A 26,117-nucleotide genomic window follows, 5' to 3' on the forward strand; every position below is an offset into this window, starting at 1 on the left:
ATAGGAGGCGGGCACAAAGTACTGCATCCGGAGCAGTAACAATGGTATTTACAAAAAAAAGAAAAGCTCTTTAAGTGGACAATCCTCATCTCCAAACATGCCCGTGATGTCCGAAGCAGAGAAATAGTGGAGACTGAAATCATTATAGCACTTTGGTTTTATTTTTTCCTCTTACTACTAATGTATGGTCTAGCTCTTCGGACACGTCCCTCATAGTCTTCATCTTCAGAATCACTGTCCGACTCTTGTTCATCATCTTCGTCTCCACTACTTAGTTCATCCTTCTCTTCTCCCATCTTGTCGCCACCATCTTTTCCACTTTCAAGCTGCTCACGCGCCATTAGCTTCCGGAAAGTGCTGAACTCCTCTGGGGAAGAGCATGCGATGCATGATAAGAAGTCCTCCTCAGACGGCTGTATGATCTCTTTCAGCTTGGGGTTAGAAGATGGACATAACCCTTTTTTGTCTGGCGGCTGGAACCTACCAAGGCGTTCCAGGAACTGGTGTCGAACTTTTATCTCATCAAGAGAAGTTAGGAAAACGTCAGAAGAAATGATCTCTCCATGTTTCCCACCCATCCGAAAATATACATACTGGAAAATAGGATGAAAGCAATAATTAATGCTTTAGAATGACACCCAATGAATGATGAGGAGTGTGTAATTATATATATATATATACTAGGTGATTCATCGCGCCCTACGGGCGCTCTTCACACCGTCGTAAGGGGCTGCGCCCCCTTAATTTGTGAACGTTTGTATATGAGAAATATGGTTAGAATTGTATGAAAGATGCCCTGTATTGCAACTTAGGTGTCCACGAATCGCGGGAGGGAGGGTCGCGGAGGGTGCCGCGAATTGCAGGAGGGGGGGTCGCGGGGGGTGCCGCGAATTGCAGGAGGGGGGGTTGTGGGGGGGTGGATGCTGCGAATCGCGGGAGGGGAGGGATTGCAGAGAATCGCGGGAGGGGGGTCGCGGGGTGGGTTGCCGCAAATAGCGGGAGGGGGGTTACGGGGGCGGGGGTTGCGGCGAATCATGGTAGGGGGGGTCGCGGGGGGTGTGCCGTGAATCACGGGAGGGGGGGTCACGGGGTGGGGTGCCGAGAATTGCGGGGGGGTGTGTGTGTGCCATGAATCGCGGGAGTGGGGGTTGCGGGGGGGTGGGTGGGGGGGGTGTGACGCGAATCGCCACAAGAAAAAATCAACACAGAAAGGTCAACACATGTAAATGTTGACATAAGTGTGGCACTTCATTGGTGTCCATGTCGACACATGAGAATGAATATGAAAACATTCAAAAAATAAAAAAAAAACATAGCCATGTCAGTGTTTTCCATGTGCAATTTAATTCTGGAGCTGCTGCGAATCGGGGGGGGGGGGGGTGCCGCGAATTGCGGGAGGGGGGTTGCGGGGGTGGGTGCCGCGAATCGCGGGAGGGGGGGTTACGGGGCGGGGGTTGCGGCGAATCATGGGAGGGGGGGGTCGCGGGGGTGTGCCGTGAATCACGGGAGGGGGGGTCACGGGGTGGGGTGCCGAGAATCGCGGGGGAGGTGTGTGTGTGTGTGCCGTGAATCGCGGGAGTGGGGGGGGTGGGGGGGGGGGTGACGCAAATCGCCACAAGAAAAAAATCAACACAGAAAGGTCAACACATGTAAATGTTGACATAAGTGTGGCACTTCATTGGTGTCCATGTCGACACATGAGAATGAATATGAAAATATTCAAAAAATGACAAAAAAACTTCAAAAACTCATGTCAACCTTTTTCATTGTCGACCATAGCCATGTCAGTGTTTTCCATGTGCAATTTAATTCTGGAGCTGCCGCGAATCACGGGGGGGTGCCGCGAATTGCGGGAGGGGGGGTCGCGGGGGTGGGTGCCGCGAATCGCGGGAGGGCGGGGTTCACAGGGGTTCCGGTGGGGGGTTGCCGCGAATTGCGGGAGGTGGGGGGTCACGGGGGGTGCCGCGAATCGCGGGAGGGGGGGTTGCGGGGGGGTGTGACGTGATTAGCCACAAGAAAAAATCAACACAGAAAGGTCAACACATAATGTAAATAGTAAATGTTGACATAAGTGTGCCACTTCATTGGTGTCCATGTCGACACATGACAATGAATATGAAAAAATTAAAAAAATTAAAAATAAATCTTCAAAAACTCATGTCAACCTTTTTCATTGTCGACCATAGCCATGTCAGTGTTTTGCATGTGCCATTTAATCCTGGGGCTGCTGCGAATTGCGGGGGTGGGGGTGCCGCGAATCGCGGGAGGGGGGTCGCAGGGGGGGTGCCGCCAATCGTGCAAGGGGGGGTCGCGGGGGGGGTTCTTTTTGCCGCGAATCGCGGGAGGGAGGTCGCGGGGGGGGGGGGTGTTTTTTCCGCGAATCGGGGGGGGGGTCACGGGGGAGGGTTTGCCGCGATTCGCGGGAGGGGGGGGTCGCGGGGTGGTGGTTATGCCGCGAATTGCGGGAGGGGTCGTGGGGGGGTTCTTTTTGCAGCGAATCGCGGGAGGGGGGGTCGCGGGGGTGTTTTTGCTGCGAATCGCGGTAGGGGGGGTCGCGGGGGAGCGGGTGTTTTTGCCGCGAATCGCGGGAGGGGGGGGCACGCGGGGGGGGGGAGGTTTTGCCGCAAATCGCGGGAGGGGGGCGCTCACCTGGTGGCTGTGGAGTAGCAGTGCTGGGCAACATGGGAAGGCAGTGGGTGTCTGGCACTGTCTGTGGGCTCACTGGGCTGGTTCTCTGTCACATACCTCCCAACATGACCCTCTCCAGGAGGGACACAATGCTCTGTTTCTAGACATCCCCTTAATGTATGATTGCCATCACCTGTTTTAAACAGGTTAATTTCTCAGAAAGGTGTTCAGCACAGATGAAGGCAATCACACATTAAGAGGAAAGTCCAGGAACAGAGCGTTATAGACACAGACACCCACTTTGAGTGACAGATGTAGCCAAATATATAGGATATATATATATATATATATATATATACACATACATACACATACATACATACATACTTATACACACACACTGCACTCGCAAGATGTACAGAACAGAAAATGAAACCCTTTTTAAAACAGCTTTATAATACACAAAGTAACTTGGCAGTTAACATGTTAAACAAAGGTGTCTGTCGTATTCCTATTCCCTATAACCACTGAGGTTTACGCAAATTGGCGCACGAATTTGATATGTGAAGAGTTTGTTTTCTCCAACATTTAACATGAAACCCTTTTATATATAGAACGATAGTAACAAATCATCCCAGCATAAAACATACAGTGCTTTTATGGGAGAAACATAAAGTGTAATAGATTATAGGTACTTGGTTTAACAAGTAATTCCCCTAATATCTCTGCTTTCCACATGCACCTTTATCCCTGAAGACCAGGGGAGGATTTAGGAGTGAAAGCGCCCCTTGGCACAACAGCCGCCCATCACCTAATTGTCATTTTTTTATTGATTACTTAGAAGCCCTTATTTGATTATAGCCAATTTAATGGATCGATAAAATAGCTGCTAACTGTGACAATTACTTTCTATCATGCATACACATTTACTAAGTAGGACAGGTTACAGGGGCAGTATCTGCATGTCCTATCCATTTACACGCTATTCAAGATGGATAACTGTTATGTGTTCACGGTCAGAGCAGACAAACAGCCATTGATGCCATGCACCGGGGCTTCGGGTTTGCAGCTAATAACATTCTGGAACTAATAACTTAGGGATCCGCAGGATTTGAAGGTGTTCACTGGGAACCTGTCTGGAAACCTAACACCGGGATCTGCTTCTAGAGAATCTATGCAGGGGTACACCCGGGTTGTTACATCTGACCCCCCCATACGCTCCATAACCGGCCTTTGGTGAAAGGCCAGATACGTTACCAGGCTTTGTTTGTTCTTTTATACATACTGTGTGTTTTTATATAAATAAAGGTGTTGGTTGATTACGCTATGAGTGTTTCCCTTATATATCTCTGAGGAAACTGGGAAAGGACTGGATCATTGGAAACATTCCTGATTTATTAAGTGACCCCCGATCTACACCTAAATTCTTGGCCTAAAGGAGATGCCTGTATACGGTACAAGTACCCTCACCTCTTTTTTATGACGTGTATTGAACATCTAAGGAAAATCTGCACCATGAGATTTTCTCTTCTTTTTGAGGTGAAATAAATTGAAGAACCCTACTCGAGGAACAAGAACTGTCTATTATAGAAGGAGATCACAAAAAAGAAACTACCATCATTTAGGGCCTTATTTTGGTTCATTCTTTCTGACAAAATCCTTCTTAGATGGACAAAACCATGTGCACTGCAGGGGGGGCAGATGTAACATGTGCAGAGAGAATTAGATTTGGGTGTTATTTTGTTTCTGTGCAGGGAAAATACTGACTGCTTTATTTTTACACTGCAATATAGATCTCACTTTGAAGTAAAACCCCACCCAAATCTAATTCTCTCTGCACAAGTAACACCTGCCCCACCTGCAGTGCACATGGTTTTGCCCATCTAAGAAGGATTTTGTCAGAAAGAATGAACCAAAATAAGGCCCTTAGTTATTCCATCTACCCCAATAGGAAGCGCAGGGTTCCTATTTCTTCTTTTTTCTGGCATATACTTTGTAGTAGGTGGTACTACCAGGAGCTCGGCAGCATCTAAGTGGAAATGCGGGCTTTTTCCCCCCTTTTTTACTGGTACATTTCAGGCTGATGGTACGATCACAAGCATCCAAGTTCTGCCCCCAAACATGTCCCGCCCCTAGGCACCTTCCTAATGGGAAGATTGGCACTGCCGTAGACTCTATACATTTCATTAGGGCAGCTCTTAAAGAATCATTACACACGGTTGCTGTATCATGCTACTGGAAACTACTATAGGAAAGACTTAAACTGAAATTGGCGTTCCTAACGGAGAATCAGGGCCAGATGTAATAGTGTCCGAGTGCAGCGGCCGTGCGGGATGCCAGCTGAGCTCACACTTTTTTTGTAAAAAGGCAGCCATGTACATGGCATGGTTTTGCCTTGTAAATTATTGCCCCATTAAAATAAAGTCAGTTCAGCCAGCATCCAGCACAGCCGCAGAACTCGAGCGCTAATACAGCCTCCGGCACTCCATCTGCAAACAGATATTTTGTAACACCATTTACTCTGTTGTACTCTTTGCTGAAAATGGAATACTACTTCTAAAAGTAAACCCACAGCATTGTGCAGATACCACAGCAATGTGCAGATACCACGGCCATAGCGTACAGCACAAGATTTAGTGGATCATCTTCTATACATGACAAAGGTTGTCCCAGGACACCCTATGATGCACCTTTGAATTTTCATTCCACTTTGGAAGAATGGTTGTAATCATAAAGGTGGGACTGTAACCTCACCCGAGTAGACGGGCAGCACTTAGACCAGTGGTTCCCAGCCCTGGTCCCCAACAGTGCATGTTTTCCAGGTCTCCATACAGAATCACAGGCAAAATAATCACGTCCACCTGTGGATCTTTTGAAATGTGACTGAATAATGAGTGCACCTGCTGGGTGACCTGGAAAATATGCACTGTTGGGGGTAACTTGAGGACCGGAGTTGGGAACCACTGACTTAGACTATAGCCTCACCCGACTAGAAAGGCAGCATTGAGACTATAACTTTACCCGACTAGACGAGCAGCTGTGTGACTAGCATCACCCGACTAGACGGGCAGCATTGAGACTATAACCTTACCCTACTAGACAGGCAGCTCTGTCTCGCAAAGACTATTACCAGAAAAGGGGTAGAGGTAAGCATTCCCAGAAAATATAACACATATTAAAATACTATGGGGAAATGTGTGCAAATGGGGGGTTGACCCTGAAAGCGCTTCCAATTGTGTAAAGCGACTACCTCCACAAAATCTCCCCTGCTAGTGGGAGATGAAAACAGAAACCAGAAGAAAGATGTAGAGGGCGCTACTATAATTTCCACCACCTTGTCAAGTGCTCAGATTTAGGCAGATAGACAATCAAACACTCTTAATAACATTTATTAAAAACATATATATAAAACATTGACAGATTGTGATCTTTGAAACCGCATGGATAAACCCGATGCGTTTCGTCTCCGAAGAGACTTCCTCAGGGGTACACAGGAATAGGCGGTATGCTAGGTCTAAGACCAATATCAGAATTTCTTTTTAAAATATCGGAGAGATCCGATGACGATGAACCTTTATTGAAGGCCCTTAAAAAAAAGAGGCAGGGCACTCGAGAAGAGGGGAGGATTTAATACCAGAATAGGGTATTCACGTGTGAATCCTCCAGCACCTTTTAACGCACACACATATACCTTTAAATAACTTTTATATTTACTAAAATGGGTCCGCCATTTTGATAACAAATTATGGTGTACAGAAGGTAAGAAGTAAAACAACCAAGCCTCTTAAAGCAGGCCTGTCCAAACTGTGGCCCTCCAGCTGTTGTGAAACTGCACATCCCAGCATTCTTTCCCTTAGTTTTAGCATTCCCTAATAGCAAAACTGTGGCAAGGCATGATGGAACTTGTAGTTTCACAACAGCTGGAGGGCCATAGTTTGGACATGCTTGTCTTAAAGTAACGGAAAGTACAGTGAAACTCACCTGAAAGACCTCCTCTACATAGTCGGGATCCTGTGTCAGGGTTTCTGGAACAGTGTTTAGGATTTTCTGCACCTGCTGAGATGAGAACTGACATTGACCCTTGAGGGTCTGTGCTGATGCCAGCATGTGGGAGCGTGGCAAGGAAAGTAGAGAGGGGCATCTGGACAGGGAGTTCTGAAGAGAGCCTGTTTTAAGATAGAGGAGACTATTATTTATTTACAGGTTCTTATATAGCGCAGCAGATTCCGTTGCGCTTTACAATAGTAGACGGTGATAAAACAAACTGGGTAACAACATACAGACTTGGAGGTAGGAGGGCCCTGCTGCAAGCTTACAATCTATAGGATCCACAAGCTAAAGGCTAAAGATACCATAAATGGTTCAAACAGAATTGTAAAATCTCTCCTGGTTTGGGCTTTTTGACTGTTATATAGGTATGTAACCTGTATGTGACGTCATCATTGTGCATCCTGGCGGTGGTGGTGGGAACATCGATCCAGGATACCAGGGACTAGAAAAGCCACCATTGGCAGAAAAATATTAAAACACATTCCACATATGACCAATCTTCCCTATTGTACCCGTCAATACAATAGACTATGTTTCCTGAGATCCCCTCAGCACAGAGTGTGCTTGGAAATTAAGCCTTACCGTAAAATGTATTACAAGTAAGTGACATCACTGAGGCAACAGGCAACACAAACTTACCCGCTGAATTGTTTTAACACACATATTTATCATCTATATAGATGTCTAGTGTCAGTTTGTGTGTCTCTTAACCACTGCCATCTGTTGGCAGCGAGTGAAACTACATCTCTTTCTCTCTCACACATGTACAAACTCAGAGGCAATCACAAGGTAGCAGTTTAGCTTTCTAAGCATTTGCTTTGAGCGGGCTTACTAGGTTAGCTATAATAGTTATTTGTTAGAAATAAAGCAGTGATGTTCCAGTGAGACAGCTTACCTTCCCCCAAACCCAGGGTCCTCAGAGTGTCTACTCTGTCCCTCAGGTCCTTGGCTGGTGTTCTCAGAAGCTCTGGTCTTTCTTCCAGCATTCTCAGTATAACCCTGTGGCTCAGCCCAATGAGACACAGCTCCCTAATTGTTGACGTTCTGTTCGGAGGGCATCTCATAGACTCAATCGTTTCCACTTGTGTCTCAGAGAAGCCCAAGGCTAAAAGCTCCTGCCTGGCATTCGGAACACTGGACAGGTGTCTAAAACTTAGGCTGGGCCGACTGAAAGCCAGAATGTGTCTGAGACATAAGGACACCTAAGAAGTACATGAGAAGATAAGTCAGACAATGTATCTCACAGTACAATACGAAGAAGAAAGTGTAACAGAATCTAGAAGAGATAGCCCTGTGTATGTCTAGTAAGGGGCTATTTCACACGCTCCGGTTTGACCGGAGGACAAAATGAAATAAAAGTATATTTATACATTTATGTATATTTGCCACATATTATATATGTGGCAAATAGAAGCAAACAGCGGCACTCAGAGGTCTAGGAAAAGATTTATATTTTAAGGCATTACAAAATGCTGGTGAGGACCGACGTTTTGGAGCTAGATACGCTCCATTTTCAAGGTGCAATGTGAGACACACATCTCACATTGCACCTTTAAAACGGAGCAGATCTAGCTCCGAAACGTTGGTCCTCACCAGCATTTTGTAATGCCCTAAAATATAAATCTTTTACAAGACCTCTGAGTGCCGCTGTTTGCTTCTATTTGCCATGTCCATCGAATCCAGAAAGAAGGCACCGGGGCTGTTGACCGTTTGAGGAGAGTTCCAGGCCGCAATACTTTGATTGATTATATATATATATATATATATATATATATATATATATATATATATATATATATATATATATATATATATATATATATATATAGATAGATATATCCACATAGAAATAATGGGTGCACTCACCGGACTTCATCCAAAATGCAGGTGTTTTATTTACATACCACAGCCGATATTTTCAGGTGACAGTGGGCATGGTCAACGTTTCGGTCTAAACATAGACCTTTGTCAAGACCCCCTTACTCCTGCCTCCACCAGTGCACAACCAACAATCCCTTAATGGACCTTTTATGCTCAAACAACAAGTGCTAGGGCAACTCCCACTTTTAATTTTCCGGAAGTGCCTATCAATCGTTAAATCAACTATAACAGCTCATATATTGCGTCTATTGTAAACATTTACATATCATTTAATGCTGCTCACCCAGACCAAGAAACAGCGTGTAGTACAGGCAAGTGACACTTATCCATAGCCGTGTTCAGCGCTTCGCTGCGGCGTGCGTTCCACCGCTAACCTGCGTTCCATTCTCCGGAAGTAGTCATACCTCCCTCATCTCCGTTAATTAGTGTGGTAACCAGCGGCGTGCGCTCCAGCGCCCGGCCTGCGTACCACACACCGGGAACACATACATCACATCCGCTAGAGGTAGCAGCATCAACGTTGGTCGCGTCATGCGTACCAGCGCCCAGCTTGTGTTCCACACACCGGAAGTGTGTGCATTGTGTTTACTACGTTGTTATGGATACCGGCCATGACCTGCATGTCAACGCCTGGCTTGCGCTCCACCAGCAGGATGCTGTCACTGCCATGTTATTCCCACACTGTAATGACTGGGGTGTCAGAGAACGCAAAAATAGCAGCGCTCCATACCTACAAACGAGCTGCACATAATGTTTAGCACAAAAGGTCCACATCAGTGAATTAAAACAGTTCCATTTTTATTTAAATTTTTATATTTTACTAAATATACTGGCGCCGGGGTTTGCGAATTTATTCATGGCTGAATATGAGCAGATTCACATACTAGGCAGGTACGCCACCAACATTGTACACTATAGGAGGTTTATAGACGACCTGTTTCTAGTATGGAGAGGAACGGAGGACTCTTTTTTGTCGATGGTGCAGGAGTTAAATTCGCTCAACAGTCCCATCAGATTCACTGCCAAGGTGGACAGCACCACAATTGACTTCCTGGACGTTTCGGTGACACTGAAGGATTCACATCTTGAGTACACCCTCTTTAGAAAGCCAACCGACAGGAATGCTTTACTTTGGGCCACTAGCCACCATCCCGATAAATTAAAATCTAATCTGCCAGTGTCGCAGTTCCTGCGTGTGCTCCGAAATAATTCTGAGGCCTTCCAAGCTGAGGTACAATTGAAGGAATGCGCCGACAGATTCAGGGTTCGAGGTTACTCCAGTGGAGACATAGAGAGATGCATGTTGAAAGCAAGAAAAATCCATGCTAACTCTGGCACAGGGAGTAAAAGAACGGCTGATGGCAACAGGATGACAGTGGTTATGAAATGTGACAGTGGGTTTAAACAGGTCAACAAAGCAATCAATAAGAATTGGTCGCTATTGAAGACTGATCCTGCATTCTCTGGCATCTCAAGTGCCCCACCCATGATTGGAGCCAAGCGAGGCAGAAATTTGAAGGATGTACTGTTTCGCCCTGACATGAGACCATCCACTGGTGGAGGCGGCTGGCTGCAGAGAAAGATGGGGTGCTTCAAATGTTTAAAATGCACGACCTGTAGAGCCCTCATAACTGGGTCAACATTTTGTCACCCGCACTCTGGGCAAAAAAATCAAGATTCAGCACCATCTGGTCTGTACAGCTGATTATGTTGTTTACATCTTAAAATGCCCGTGTGGGCTCATTTACGTGGGCAAAACGATTAGGACTTTCCGTGAGAGGATGAATCAGCATCGCTCCTCAATACGGTTAGCCTATGCCACCAAGACAACTGACAAACCGGTGGCTGCCCATTTTCTTAAATTGAACCACCAAATAGCCTCGATGTCATATATGATTATTGACTGTGTCCCACCATTGGAAAGAGGAGGGGATCGAGGTCTTCTATTATTGCGTAAGGAGGCGAGATGGATACAAAAATTGGACACTATCTCCCCCAGAGGACTTAATGAGTATAACTCATTGAGTGTGTTCCTATAAAATGGATTCTAACTTTCTCCCCTTTTCTCCATTTATTTTTTCAATTTTTCATTTTTTCCAATTTTTTGCATTCTGGAAATTGATGAATTAATAGTGTATTAGTGCGCCTGGTAATAAATCTTTTTTAAAGTTTTTTAGTAAAATATAAAAATTTAAATAAAAATGGAACTGTTTTAATTCACTGATGTGGACCTTTTGTGCTAAACATTATGTGCAGCTCGTTTGTAGGTATGGAGCGCTGCTATTTTTGCGTTCTCTGACACCCCAGTCATTACAGTGTGGGAATAACATGGCAGTGACAGCATCCTGCTGGTGGAGCGCAAGCCAGGCGTTGACATGCAGGTCATGGCCGGTATCCATAACAACGTAGTAAACACAATGCACACACTTCCGGTGTGTGGAACACAAGCTGGGCGCTGGTACGCATGACGCGACCAACGTTGATGCTGCTACCTCTAGCGGATGTGATGTATGTGTTCCCGGTGTGTGGTACGCAGGCCGGGCGCTGGAGCGCACGCCGCTGGTTACCACACTAATTAACGGAGATGAGGGAGGTATGACTACTTCCGGAGAATGGAACGCAGGTTAGCGGTGGAACGCACGCCGCAGCGAAGCGCTGAACACGGCTATGGATAAGTGTCACTTGCCTGTACTACACGCTGTTTCTTGGTCTGGGTGAGCAGCATTAAATGATATGTAAATGTTTACAATAGACGCAATATATGAGCTGTTATAGTTGATTTAACGATTGATAGGCACTTCCGGAAAATTAAAAGTGGGAGTTGCCCTAGCACTTGTTGTTTGAGCATAAAAGGTCCATTAAGGGATTGTTGGTTGTGCACTGGTGGAGGCAGGAGTAAGGGGGTCTTGACAAAGGTCTATGTTTAGACCGAAACGTTGACCATGCCCACTGTCACCTGAAAATATCGGCTGTGGTATGTAAATAAAACACCTGCATTTTGGATGAAGTCCGGTGAGTGCACCCATTATTTCTATGTGGATATTCTATGGAAGCACCTGAATACAGTTTGGGACTTTCTGGTTTGTGGCACCCTGGCAGTTGGAGACTTGTGAGGAGCGTGCTGTCCGTTCTGCATGGATATATATATAGATATATATATATATCAAACAGATGGACCCGGCCCTCAGGTCTTAACGTCACGTCCAATTCAGGACACAGTTGTACTGTGCTGATACCTTCTTAGTGAAGATATGGGGGTCCTCCCAAATACAAAGTAAATGAAGCAGCACTCAGAGGCAGCTAGCAAGGTGATGTGTGGACTCTTTAATCCTAAAGATCCATTGGACCACTGTTCCTCAGTGTCTCATACACACTAGTCCATACAATTTCTGGGACTGCAGCTCCCCTCCAATGATCCCGACTCCCACGGGGTCTTTTACAACATCTCCACCTACAACAAGAATAGAGGGGGCGCCTGATAGTGTAATATCGTTTTATTAAAAACGTGTATTTAGATTTTTAAAAAGCTTTTGCAAACAGTAGTGCCCATACCAAGGTGATCCTCTTGTGTGGGCTGGCTACCACAAGAAATAGATATAAACCACGTTCTGGACTTACACACGGTCATCAACTCGTATTGGACTTACATAGGATACGAGTTGACGACTGCATGTACGTCCAGAACGCCTAAGTCGTTAATCCGGGAGAACCTAAGAAGAGACTGTGCGTTCTGTGAGTGTATCTACGTATGCAGTTTGCCAGTGGTTTATATCTATATCTTGTGGTAGCCAGCCCACACCAGAGGATCACCTTGGTATGGGCACTACTGTTTGCAAAAGCTTTTTAAAAATCTAAATACACGTTTTTAATAAAACGATATTACACCTCTATTCTTGTTGTAGGTGGATATAGATATATGGAAAAAAGTTTTAGAGGGCGCTAAAATATTAGGTATAATATAGGTATTTCATACATAAAATTGGTATAAAATAACATAAAAGATGCCCTTTGGGCAAAATAATGCATAAACAATTCACATATACATATTAGTAATGTGTCAGTATGACATCATTTTTATAATATTAGCAACAAACATCATTCGGTCGATGCAGAGCCAACGCGTTTCGTCATTACCATGACTTCATGTTACACCAATTTGATTGAATAGTCTCTATCCGAAGTGCAAATCCAATGTAGTATATAAAGCAATCCAGTATCAGAATGTCCAATAAACATAGAGGGATTATGCACTGACTATATTCCTTCAGGGGATATGATATTTGCTCAGATGAGCTAAAGTTCTATGACCTTTATCACTGCCAGCTACCACATAGTGGCTTAGGTGAGAGGTGTGTACTGCTAGAATCCTAAAACAGGAGTGCTATACTTCTGCCATGTTTTTCACATTAATTCTGGGGGCTGGCTTCAATGTGATAAGTTTGGGGTGGGGGGAGAGCTGCACTAGCACACCAAAAACCGGTGTGTGTGAAAGGCCCCCATCTCCCTGTGTACACACTGACCTGTTAAGGGGTGTACACACGGAGCGATCCTTCTAAGTGATTTTGACTACAAAGTCAAAATTGCGTAGAAGGTTAGTAAACATCGCCGTGAAGGTTAGACAAATCTCCCTATAATATCGCTTAGTAAAAAAGAGTTGCCAGGCAAGAATATTGTGACTAGATCGCTGGCTGTCTAGTCAAAATCGCTGCTATTCACTGCTGAGGGAGATATTCACTAGGTGATCTGCAATGAATACCAACCAAGTATGTTAATTCTAGTATAGTCGAAATCGCCCATAGACAAAATTGCTGGTGCATTTAGTCAAATCGCTGAATCACTGTTGTATCTAGTCAAAATCATTGTATCTAGTCAAAATCGCTTAGTTAAAGTCTCTCACCAGCAAAAATCACCTCCGTGTGTATGTACACCCCTTTAGGATGGGCCAGCCACGGCCCATCAGCTGTCCTTTTCAGTGGATAGTTAGGGCTATTTCACATTATCCGGTTCAGGCTGGATGGCAAGAAAACAGTGCCAGGCTTCTAATCTAGGGTCCCTTTCACAGTTTGGCCCCGGGGAGCAGCCGGATGTATCCACTGAAGAGGATGGCTGATGGACTGTCCTAACTTGACAGTGTATTACACAGGCAGATGGGGCCCCACACACACACACACACACACACACGGTTTTTGGTGTGCTGCTGCAGCTTTCCCTGCCCCAACTTGACATCACACTGAAACCCCACCCCCACAATTTAATTGGCAGAAACAAATGTAAATATACTTTAAATATTTTATATTCTGTATTTTATCCATCTAAAAATAGGACAAAGTTTATCCAGCATTTTGCCATCCAGTCAAAACCGGAGTGTGTGAAATAGCCCTTACAGCTGCTACCCGGCAGCCAGGGTTGTGGTTGACTTGTGTGAAAGGATCCATAAACTCTTAATTAAAATCCTGGCACAGCTTTTACCCGTCCAGGAGAAACCGGAGCGTGTGAAATATTCCATCCTCTAGCTAAACCTGGACCTTTTTCTCATTTTACATCTACACTCCTACAGTATATAATATAGATATTCTGCTAATGTACAAATAAAGAGATTACAGTCACGGACAGACTTTCTAGAAGTACCTATAGTGTAACTGAGGACCCAGCTGCTGAGATTGTACAATGTCAAATAAATTTAGTGCAAATGGAAGTTATCAAGTGATATGTATTATACATGATGGGTAATTGCAACAAAATGCTTACACTGGAATAGTCTGGAATATGCCACATACACAAGTATCCACAGCTACATAGGAAACATCAAGTCTTAGTGGTTGATAGTGATAAACCCACTTATTTATTTATTACCAGTTTCTTATATAGCGCACACAGATTCCGCAGCACTTTACAGAGAATATTTGAACATTCACATCAGTCCCTGCCCCAGTGGGGCTTACAATGTATAATCCCTACCACATGTACACACACACAGACATTCTAGGGTTAATTTGTTGGAAGCCAATTAGCCTATCAGTATATTTTTGGATTATGGGAGGAAACCGGAGTACCCGAAGGAAACCCACGCAAGTATGGGGAGAATATACAAACTCCACACAGTTAGGGCCATGGTGGGAATCTAACCCATGACCTCAGTGCTGTGAGGCAGTAATGCTAACCATTATACCATCTGTACTGCACTTTAAAATGTAAGAAATTCTAGAGCCCCCGCTATGTGCATGACAACCGTCTATCAGTAATAGATGCAGAATCACTGAATCATGTACCATGTATTCTGGACTCTAGCTGCAGGTCATAGTTAAGGGGAGGAACCTGCATTTGGGCACAGTAATATTGTGTCTAATTAGGAGTACAAGCCAAAGTTGCTGATGTCCCTGTTAGGGCCAGCTTTCCAGAGTCACCCTGCATGTGGTCACTGGCTTCTTCAGATGATATAATCTAGATCACTTTCCCATAAAGCGAAGGTAGTGTGTTTGGGATCTTTCTGTTCATTAGGTTTTACATGACACCAAACTAATTACTGATCTAGATGTCATCTGTCATCTGCAATCTGTACTAAATAATCCACTCCGGTCATAAGAACAAAGAGGATCCCATTCCTTATGTATTCTGGAGGAAGATTGAATGTTTGGGACATTACTTTATACTGTGTAATTTATTATTAAATCTGTAACCCTACAGAGGCCCTGTATTTTGTATTTGTCATCATATGTGTAATGTTTTTGAGGCTCAGTGTTTCTCTTTTATACAAGGGTCTGTACAGTCTTTTTGAATCTTGGGTTAATTTTCATTGTGATTGGCTCTAACTTCTTTTGCTTCGTACGGAGAACATCGCTCCGTGTATGGGCACCTTAAGATCCCGCTCCACCCACTCCCCACTGTTCCAGTGTCCACCATTGGTATGATTTTAAGCAGTTTTTAACCTTTAATATTGTGTTCCTCAAGGTCATGTGCAAACACAAATCAAAATGGCAGGGAGTGTAAAATATGGGTACATACTTGAGCAATGGACATTTTTTCTGACATGAGAACGAATGCCCGTCATCCCAGATTGTATGTACACACTCGAGTGCTGTAAATGAAGGCTGGATTGATGAAAAGCACATTGTGCATACACACTAAGCAACGCAGGCGATATGTTGTTACAGAACAGCACATCGGCCTGACATTGCTCCAGTGTGTACCCAGCTTACAGCTGCATACACTTGGAATGCAAAGTAGGAGATCAATACTAAGTGCAAACTTGTATAATTTTCCTTTTTTTATTTTTTATAAAAAAAAAAAATCAATTACATAAAGAAACTTGAAGTGTGATAGTAGTGAGAATAATTTAGATAAATAAAATGTTAAAAAACAAAAACACAGAAACAAGTTTCTAGAAAAAAAATATTTATTAACATAAACAGCTAAAAAAAAGTGCAGCTTAAAAGTAATTCTATATGTAACAAACTGGTGTGCGGCAAAAATAGTATTATTAGGTAAAATGAAAAGTAAATCTTAGATGTAAGATACAGGCCTAGAACATGCAGAAAATAAGTAATGCCATTCCATGTCCTGGGGCAGCGCTGCAGAGCCAGACTAGTCTGTAAGAAGAGAAAGATACATTAGTCACAGAAGCAAGAATGCGGAGGATGTTCACATGTACTCTGGAGTTATCCAGAACCTTAGATTAATCTTATCCATCTAATGATGCTATTTTCTCATTTCACAAAGTAGCCATGAAACAAGCGCTATACAGAGATCGGTGTACTGACATTACCTACAATGAGACTGCACCTCCTATGTGTTAGGATCACACGCACAGGGCATACCATTTTCTAGAATATAAACTCCCTCTAAACACCATACAATAACTATTTTTGCCCTTACAAGTGTTATTGTATATTTACATGGAGGACTAAATGTAAAGGGCTAATCTTAAAATCGGTTTTAGACAATTTGGCTAGAAATAAACCTTGTGACGTTGCTATTATGCGTGTCTTTGATCTATAATCATCGTGCGGGCGGCAGGTCTGGATATTTAGAAGAACCCGCCTTCACTGACTTCCTTTCCCCCATAGCAACCAATCAGATTCTACATATGTATCCAGCACCTTCTCTAGAGGATAATGGCTAGAATCTAATTGGTTGCTATGGACAACATTTCTCACGTCTAAAAACCGCTCTCCTAATTTCCTAACTCACAACCTCATGGTACTCAATTGCTCTTAAACCTCTTATATGAGGACGCCTCCTTATTCACGTTCCCTCTCACCCCCACAATGCTTCCTATGGCCGTCGCTTTCCCAGTATTTCTCTTTCAGCCTACAGTGCTCCAGGCCTGCACCTGTTCACTGAAGCCAACCAGTTCTCCTCCAGCCCTCTGTCCTTCCAAGTCACCCCCACTACCCTAGACTGTAAGCACTAACGGCAGACAATGCCATCCACCAACTTGTCTCCAGTACACCTGCCACTCACTCAGCAGCCCCGATTCTGCCCGACTGCCCTCCCAGGACACTGGTCTACTGACTGCTATAATTACACATCACTCGGATCTATAGAAAAGTCACTGTGATGTTTTCTCACGTTGTATGGTCCTTTTGAATGTATTTTATCGTAATCTCCATGTACAGCAAGATGGAAATGTGTGGCAATATATAAAGCATAACAATAAATATTAATGGTAATATGTATATCTTTAGTTAATTAGAAGTGAAGTATAGGAGCCTAATGTTTTCCAGCTTAGTGTAAGACAAGAATGTCCAAACTGTGGCCCTCCAGATGTTATGAAACTACACATCCCAGCATGCCTTGCCCTAGTTTTAGCATTCCCTAAAAGCAAAACTGTGGCAGGGTGTGATGGAACTTGTAGTTTCACAACAGATGGAGGACCATATAGTTTGGACATGCCTGGTGTAAGATCAACAACAGTTACACAACATAGCTACTATTATTTACAAAGAAAAGCCCCATATACTGTAAAGCATGAAAGTGTCTAGTCATTATCACTTTATTTCTACAAAAATAGGTGCAAATTAACATTTTCGCATACTATTATCGAACATTTATTATTAATGCAGGACAGATCACAGATGCCTTCTGCTTACCGATCAGTCTCCATATGGCCCACTGTCCACAATTACTAGGACCTATAGTCATCAATCTTCGAAAAGTCAAAATCTTTAAGGCATGACAGCTGGAACTATCACCATCTTCAAATCGTGCCGATTCCCAGAATCCACCCCTTCCAAATGGGAAGCAGTTTCAGACTGAAGAGGGATCCTATCAGATCCCTCTGCCTCGGTCCAACGCCCTCTGTCCCAAGCTCATGCATGTGCCCAGACTAAAGTAGATATTATAGGGATCGTGGGGGCAGCTGCTTTGCACCGAAGCAATGTTAATTTGCACTGGTGATTTTTTTTATCCACCGCTGCTACTTGAACCAACCCCGAATAATAACTAGGTCCCTAAGCATGTATACATAGGAGTAGTCAGTCTCCGTGTAGACCATTTTAAACAGAAGTAGAAGCAACTCAGTGTAAAGTTCCTGTGAACCAAGCTTACCAGAATAGTAATCTGCCATAACTTTATCTCTCTGCATAGAGCCTTCCATAGTGTCATCCTCCGTGGTTTCATCTTTGATGGGAGGTCTGAGATCCAGAGCAATGTCAATGTCAATATTCTTCAGGACTGCTATATTGTGAATGATGCAGCACACCATAATAATTTTACAAACTTTCTCTGGGTTGTACAGAAGAACTCCATTAGGATTATCCAGACACCGGAAGCGGCTTTTCAGCACATCAATCGTTTGCTCCACAACAGAATATGTTGCAGCGTGCGATATATTGTAACGGATTTCTGGATGCGTAACGGGGTTTTCAAAAGGTGTTAGAAGCCAGGGCTTGACGCCATATCCCAAATCCCCTGAAAGACAGTTTAAAGATTTTAAATATCCCATACAAAAGCACACGTGGATTCAGAATCCATACATGTTCATCTAGATGTGTTGGGAAACACAAGAGAAAAATAGCCTTACGTTTCCATAAAAAAAACAAAAAAAAAAACACACCACTCATTAAAAGGGTATCAAAACTGATTGCCAAACCTTAAACCCTTTGCAGATGATCAGCAAGTGTCCAGTGTATCTTTTTTTACCTATACAGCTGTCCCCAAGTCCTTTAAAGAATTTGGGCTGTATTTTGCAGGCACAGGACCATGCAAAAGGCCTATTAGTAACTACTAACAAACAGGTGTCAATGTATTTTATTACCATTTTATATTATTTAAGAAATAATCTCTTCAAGCCTTTCAAACAACTGAATACATAAAGAAAAAAGAGAAAGGGGAACAATTCTTACCCAACAACCACCCATTGAATTCTCCGCTCTCAAATCGGTCATGTATTTCTGATTGGTTCAGAACGGACGCGTCATCTGTGGAGCCAGGATAATGTGAGACCACATCCAAGATCCTCATGTCCGAGTCACATACTATCTGGACATTGATCGAGTGATAGTGCTTTCTGTTACGGTACCGTTGCTCCATCTCAGATGGGGGAGATATGGCTATATGTGTGCAGCCCACCACTCCCACTACATTTGGAAACCCATCAATTCTCTGGAATCCATCTTTGAGGAGCTGTAGTCCGGCAGGATTGCGGGGGAAGTTTATGAACTGATCAGTGAGCTTTAGGATAGCAGATATGACTTCGGAAAGAGCGCGGCTGAAGGTGCTTTGGGTGATGCCGCCAGCCTCGGCCACCGTGCTTTGTAAGGAGCCGCTCGTGAAGTAATGAAGGGCACAAAGTAACTTGACAATACCTGGAACGGCATTACTCCGCTTCGTAGTGGAGACTAGGTCTTTCTTTATGAGTTCATATAAGGACATTATTGCGTCTGAATTAAGACGGTAACGTTCTTTAATATCATGCTCGTCTATTTCAGAGAGATTTATTCGGACAGGGAAAATCCTCCTCCTTCGGCGCCGTCGCAGATACTGTCTCCTACTAATATTATTTGTTTCTCTATACTGGCGTTGTTGTGATTCATATTGAGCTTCTTCATTTAATTGTTCACGCTGGGCTCGCAGTCGCCTCAGAATCAAATATGGCACCTCCCAGAACATGGTGCAGCACCTGGAGGGGGGAATACAAAATAAATGAGTGCATAACAAAATAACATTCATGTATAAATATAACACTATCAATAGTAACCTTTCCCAATGGTCGGTTTTAAACATTATTTCAAGCAAAGGACAATTTTGGGCATAAAGCAATATAAAATGACTTACTAGTGTTAATGGTGAGGAGATTCCCAGGAGTAATGCAGAAGCTTGGAGGAGAAGCGGCTGATAAAGATGGGGAATCCACGGTGGGACCGGTCATCCGCTTGCACAACTGCGGCGATGGCCAACTTTCTAAAGAAAAAGAGATACTGCCAGGAGTAACACCCCGATGTGTGCGTATTCATGCGCAATACAGTCCTGTCTGCTATACCATCCTAAAAATGCAATGGCAATCAAAAACACCTGGAGGTGCATTGTAGTTCCATACACCATCGTGAGAAGTCGCTCATATGATCGGCAGGCGGAAACTACTGGGATGCAACTCCATAACTGTACACTGCTGGGAAATATGTACATGTACATGAAAATATCATTGGTAGAACCTCACACTTGTCGTAATGACAGTTGTAGCCTCAATCCAGAACTCATGTAGAGGATGCCAATGTTACCAGTACACCTGGATGCGTGCTACAGACATTAAGGAATGGGGCTTGTTTTGAAAGTAGATATTTGTAAAGGACACTCATTTTGGGGTTTATTTACTAAGACGGGAGTTCTATAGAAGATGGTATGTTGTTATGGGCAACCAATCAGAATCTACTTATTTATTTCACACCTTCTAGAAGATAATAAATATGATTGGTTGCCTATAGCAACATCCCAACTTCAATAGAACTCCCATCTTAGTAAATGTACCCCTTTGACTGCAGTGTTTCACAAACTCAGTCCTCATGGAAACATACCAGATGATACCCCAAGAGAATTGTGTACCACCTATAGAACTATTGTGTACTTTAGACAACACACCTGTGATGAATCTAGGATCAGTGCTTCCATCCCTGGTCCTCCAGTATCCCTAGCAGTTCAGGTTTTCCAAGGCACCCAGCCAAAGCACTGTGTATCACCAAATGTCACATTTTAAAAATCTACAGGCAACATGGAAAATGTGATCTGTTAGCAGGTACCTGAGGACCACGGAAATGATCTGGAAAACATGTAATGGTACTTGTTTCCTAGCACGGCCACAATCGGGAGTAATCGTGTACCTTAAGTTAAGGTACACGATTAACGCGATGGACCCGATTTCTTTTGAAATCAGGTCCATTTGGCCGGCTAAGACAAAATATCGGGGGCATCGCGTCGGTCGGGACCATTAACAATGGTCCCGACGCGACCGACGCGATGCCCCCGATTTCCCCATAGGCTTCAATGTTAAAAAATATTTTAACATTGAAATCGTGTCGGGAAAGGTAAAATATCGGGGGCATCGCGTCGGTCGGGACCATTAACAATGGTCCCGACGCGATGCCCCCGATTTTTCCATAGGCTTCAATGTTAAAAGATTTTTTAACATTGAAATCGTGAAAAAATGTGAAAAATGTGAAATGGGCCAATATGACCCATTTCACATTATAGATGTCCCCGTCGTCACCCCACGATAGACGCCAACCCGAAGCGTGGCGAGCGCAGCGAGCCCGCGAGGGGCGGCGGTGCGTGTCCTCCGACCTTTTCATTCCCCTACTATCCACGTCGGCGTGGAGTTGAGAATAGAATAGTGTGGCGAGCGCAGCGAGCCACCGAGCCCGAAGCGTGGCGAGCGCAGCGAGCCCCGCGAGGGGACGCGTATAACTTCACAGGTATACGCGTGCGCTCGCCACGCTTCGGGCTCGGTGGCTCGCTGATCTCGCCACACTATTCTATTCTCAACTCCACGCCGACGTGGATAGTAGGGGAATGAAAAGGTCGGAGGACGCGCACCGCCGCCGCTCGCCACGCTTCGGGGTGTACGCCGTGACATTTGGGGGGGTTGGGAATATTTTACATTGAATCCAATGTAAAATCGGGTCCCAGGGACCCGATTTACATTTCATTAAAAAAAAAAAAATCGGGTCAAAAATCGGTCGGTCGCATCGCATGCGACCAAATCGCATGCAATGCGATCGACCCCGATTTTTCCGACACGACCACCCCGATGTAACAAGTACCCATGTATTGCTAGGGTTCCATGAGGATCATGTTTGAGAAACTGATTGAGGACAATGACCCAACTGATTGAGGACAATGACCAAGTTGAAGAAACTGTCCTAGCCTTTGTAAGCATGGCTTGCTTCAAGTTATCTTGTGTCTCATAATCCTTTACCCTCCTCTCAGGGCATTTCACTTTTATTTTTTATTATGTGACAATCCCGTCTCGGAGGTCTACAGACCTCATGCTTTGACATGCACCGTCAAGTGTGGAACCTTATATAGACAGGTGTGTGCCTTTCCAAATCATGTCCAATCAACTGAATTTACCACAGGTGGACTCCAATTAAGCTGTGGGAACATTTCAAGGATGATCAGTGGAAACAGGATGTATCTGAGCTCAATTTCGATCTTCAAGGCAAAGGCTGTGAATACTCATGTGCATGTGATTTCATAGTTTATTTTATTTTTAATACATTTGCAAAAATCTCCTAAAGGTGCCCATACATGTTGCGATTACCGCATGCGTTTTGAACTTTTAAGTACAAAACGCATCGCATGTGGTCAGAATCGCACAGTGTTTCTGCGGGGATGCGAAGCGCGAGTGCGATATTGTATAGCACAAAAAGTAAGTGCTGGCAGTGCTTTTTGTGCTACATCGCATCACATCACTTTTGTAGCACAGTGTGATGCACCTAGTGACCATAAGGTATATTATATTCAAATGTATCATACATTGGGGGCAGGATGAACCTAAAGGAACGTAGGGCCAAAAATCTAGAGACTGGACCTAGTGGGTAGAACCATCTTTAGATGGCAATACAAAATGGAAGCCTATGGACTACGCTTAATGTCTGACTGAGAGTGTTCCAAACAGGTCCTCCCGAGCACCTTGCCTCGTCATGCGCAGGACTCCTGTACATCGTTTTTCAGGATAGCTCTAATTTACGCATTTTTAGGTACATACCAGCTTTGTTAACGCCTGTATGAATCGAATTAGAAAAGTGATACTTAATACATTCTGACCATTATATATTAGGATTAGCACATAAAAAAAAAAAAAAAAAAAAATTATATCTTAGTTTAGTGGCCTTTTAAACAAAAACTGACCAAACAGAAAAGGGAAATAAAAATAAAAAACATTTACATTTATATTCCCTACCACATGAATGCAAATATACACTAAGGTCAACTTCATTAGATGTCAATAAATAAGTATTTCTTTGGAGTGGGAGCAAACACACACAATCACTTGGAGGACATACAAACTCCACACAGATAAGGTCAAGGTTGGTATCAAACTCATGGTACCCAGGGCAGAGATAGTATTTCTAACCACAAACCCCGCTCAAATGTTAACCCCTTGAGTGGTGGGTTTTGCTGGGGCAGGACAAACCTACCAGGGCACCTAACTCTTATTTTGAAAACCATTCTCTTGGAGGGTACTAGTGCAGTGCATAGGTATATTGTTCCACAGACCATAGAGGTGGTGTGCCATGCAATTCTAATAAGCATGCCCTGTGGATACATACAGAGAGGATATGGTCATTGGGTCACCAGCATGATGGTCGACATGCACTTAGGTCGACAGGGTCAGTAGGTTGACATGGAAGGTCGAAAGGGTCATTAGGTTGACATTGTTTTTTTTTTTTTTACTGTTTTTTGAGCCACAGGCGGTATTTCATGCCCTAATATCCACTAGGGCGCGGTGGGAGAATAAAATAGTGTGCCCGAAGCATGGCGAGCCATGCGAGGGGACGCGGTGCTACGTTTCATGCGACACGACATGTGCCGACAGGCAGTATTTCATGCCCTACCATCTACTAGGGCTTGGTGGGAGAATGAAATAAGTGTGCCCAGCGCAGCGAGACATGGCTATGTGAGGGGACGCAGTGCTACGTTTTAGTGTTTATGTTGACATTCAGGTTAAAAAACAAAACCTTGTCAACTTTTTCAATGTCGACCTTACCCATGTCGACCAAAAGTCATGTTGACCTAATGATCCATACCCCATACGGACACCAGCAACCCAAAGGAGGAAAATCCATCAGGGGTCAGGTAATTTTACATAGCCTGCCACTCCCCCCCCCCCCCCCCAACCATAATTATCCCTTAATTGCAGCCTAACCCCAACTCCCCCCTCCCCTCCCCCACAGCCTAACTCCTTTACCCTGCTACCCAATCACACCCCCCCACCCTACCCACAGCCTAACCCTAAAGGGGTGTTGTAAAGCGCAACCGAATATGCTGCGCTATACAAGAAACTGTAAATAAATAAATAATACACACGGTGTGATGAGACAGCTGGGCGAATCGTTTTTGACTATGTCCATGGCCCATTGCCAAATACACTGTATGCGACAGTCAAAATGGTCTTGCCTTCACAGACTATTGTGCCAGCTGATAGTAACGCCACGCTGATTAAAAAGAGGTGAAATTCAGGCTTGAAAACAGCCAGACATGCAGCCTATTTCAATGTGCATGCACACCAGTTGTTTTTGCCCAGCCAACTGTGGATGGCTTTCCATGGCAGGAAGCTATGGAAAGCCATCCACTTGGCTGGTAATACCAGCAGATGAATGGCACCCTCCAGCGATGATGAGGGAGCGCAAATCACTGAAAACATCTCAAAACACCAAAAGTGAGCTGCTTTCAGCTCAAAAACGGCAAATGTGTATGTGCCTTAACTCATAGCATCTTAGAAGTGATAGGAAAAAAAACATAATTGTCAAAAACTAATGTGCTGGTCACTATACTTCAGTTTCCCAAACTCAGCCATCATAGTGTAGGTGTTAAGGATATTCATGCTTGAGCACAGGTGAGAATTATTACCTCAGTCGTTTTGATTTATGGTGCCCATACACAGTGCATTTTAAAATAGATTGCGTCAAGCATTGATCTCATTAAAATCTGGACTGTAGAAGAGTTTGAGAAACTCTGCTATAACTTAATATAATTAACCAGTTCACCAATTATACTTCTAGTTCGTGGTCTTAAACAGATAAGTGCGTAAGGTGGAGAGTATACTAGTGTTAAAAGGCCATTGCTATGCACATGACGGGTAACACTGTGCCCGCTCATGGCTGGGGTGGCAAAGGTAGCTACTGCTGCCGCTCTCCCTTAACCCATACCTCAGAACATGACCCTCTCCAGGAGGGACACAATGCTCTGTTCCTGGACTTCCCTCTTAATGTAGAATTGCCATCACCTGTGGTGAATCACCTTTCTGGTCACTAACCTGCTCAATAAAGATGACAGCAGTCATACATTAAGAGGGAAGTCCAGAAACAGCATTGTGTCCCTCCTGGAGAGGGTCATGTTGGGAGGTATACTTAACCGTTGCATGGCCTGTCACTTTCTACTTGCTTACTGGTACTTGTAATGACACCCCGATCCGAGTCAGTAAGCAGCGCCGAGCATACGGACATTCCCCTGTGTTGCCCCTCCATATCACTCACCATCGTTAACACAGCACAGCCTGCCCTCTTACTACAGCAGCTCATGAGCTTCACATGCCTCCGGTGTGCTCACAAACAGGCGCCTACACTTCCGGGGAAACAGCGGCCACCACTAATCGTTCCGCTTGCCGCCGCTCCACTGCGCATGTGGCGGGTCAGATAACACACAGCGCCGCGCCGGGCAGCAGGACCTGCTGACAGCTACAAATACGATGTAGTTACATGGAATACAGGGCAGACAAATAAGTTAGATACAACTAGGCCTATGGCTATCTATCTATAGCTGTTTTTACCCAGTTTGTTTTATCACTGTCTACTATTGTAAAGCGCAACGGAATCTGCTGCGCTATACAAGACGCTGTAACGGAATCTGCTGCGCTATACAAGACGCTGTAACGGAATCTGCTGCGCTATACAAGACGCTGTAACGGAATCTGCTGCGCTATACAAGACGCTGTAACGGAATCTGCTGCGCTATACAAGACACTAACGGAATCTGCTGCGCTATACAAGACAGTAACGGAATCTGCTGCGCTATACAAGACACTGTAACGGAATCTGCTGCGCTATATAAGACACTGTAACGGAATCTGCTGCGCTATATAAGACACTGTAACGGAATCTGCTGCGCTATATAAGAAACTGTAACGGAATCTGCTGCGCTATATAAGAAACTGTAACGGAATCTGCTGCGCTATATAAGACACTAACGGTATCTGCTGCGCTATATAAGACACTAACGGAATCTACTGCGCTATATAAGTAACTGTAACAGAATCTGCTGCGCTATATAAGACGCTGTAACGGAATCTGCTGCGCTATATAAAATGCTGTAACAAAATCTGCTGCGCTATATAAAATGCTGTA

At 44.3% G+C, this 26,117-nt stretch overlaps 1 protein-coding gene across 2 annotated transcripts; it reads right to left on the bottom strand.

The window, feature by feature from the left end:
- Positions 1-139: 139 nt before the first annotated feature.
- On the bottom strand, positions 140-25,423 carry MTERF4 (mitochondrial transcription termination factor 4). Of its 2 annotated transcripts, XM_083178185.1 has the most exons (5): positions 25,251-25,415; positions 19,834-19,959; positions 18,903-19,678; positions 18,106-18,468; positions 15,935-16,145 (listed from the first exon to the last, which is right to left on the bottom strand). In XM_083178185.1, the coding sequence occupies exons 3-5, from the start codon at positions 19,666-19,668 to the stop codon at positions 16,141-16,143; spliced, it is 1,134 nt and encodes a 377-aa protein (XP_083034311.1). In that variant the 5' UTR covers positions 19,669-19,678; positions 19,834-19,959; positions 25,251-25,415; the 3' UTR covers positions 15,935-16,140. The 2 variants fall into 2 exon arrangements, with proteins under 2 accessions (XP_083034312.1, XP_083034311.1); XM_083178186.1 differs by lacking the exons at positions 15,935-16,145; positions 18,106-18,468; positions 18,903-19,678; positions 19,834-19,959 and adding exons at positions 140-593; positions 6,610-6,794; positions 7,574-7,880 and having other exon boundaries at positions 25,251-25,423.
- Between the last annotated feature and the right edge of the window lie 694 nt (positions 25,424-26,117).

This window comes from Crinia signifera, chromosome 3 (assembly GCF_055691185.1).
Source record: "Crinia signifera chromosome 3, ASM5569118v1, whole genome shotgun sequence".
Taxonomy (NCBI): Eukaryota; Metazoa; Chordata; class Amphibia; order Anura; family Myobatrachidae; genus Crinia; species Crinia signifera.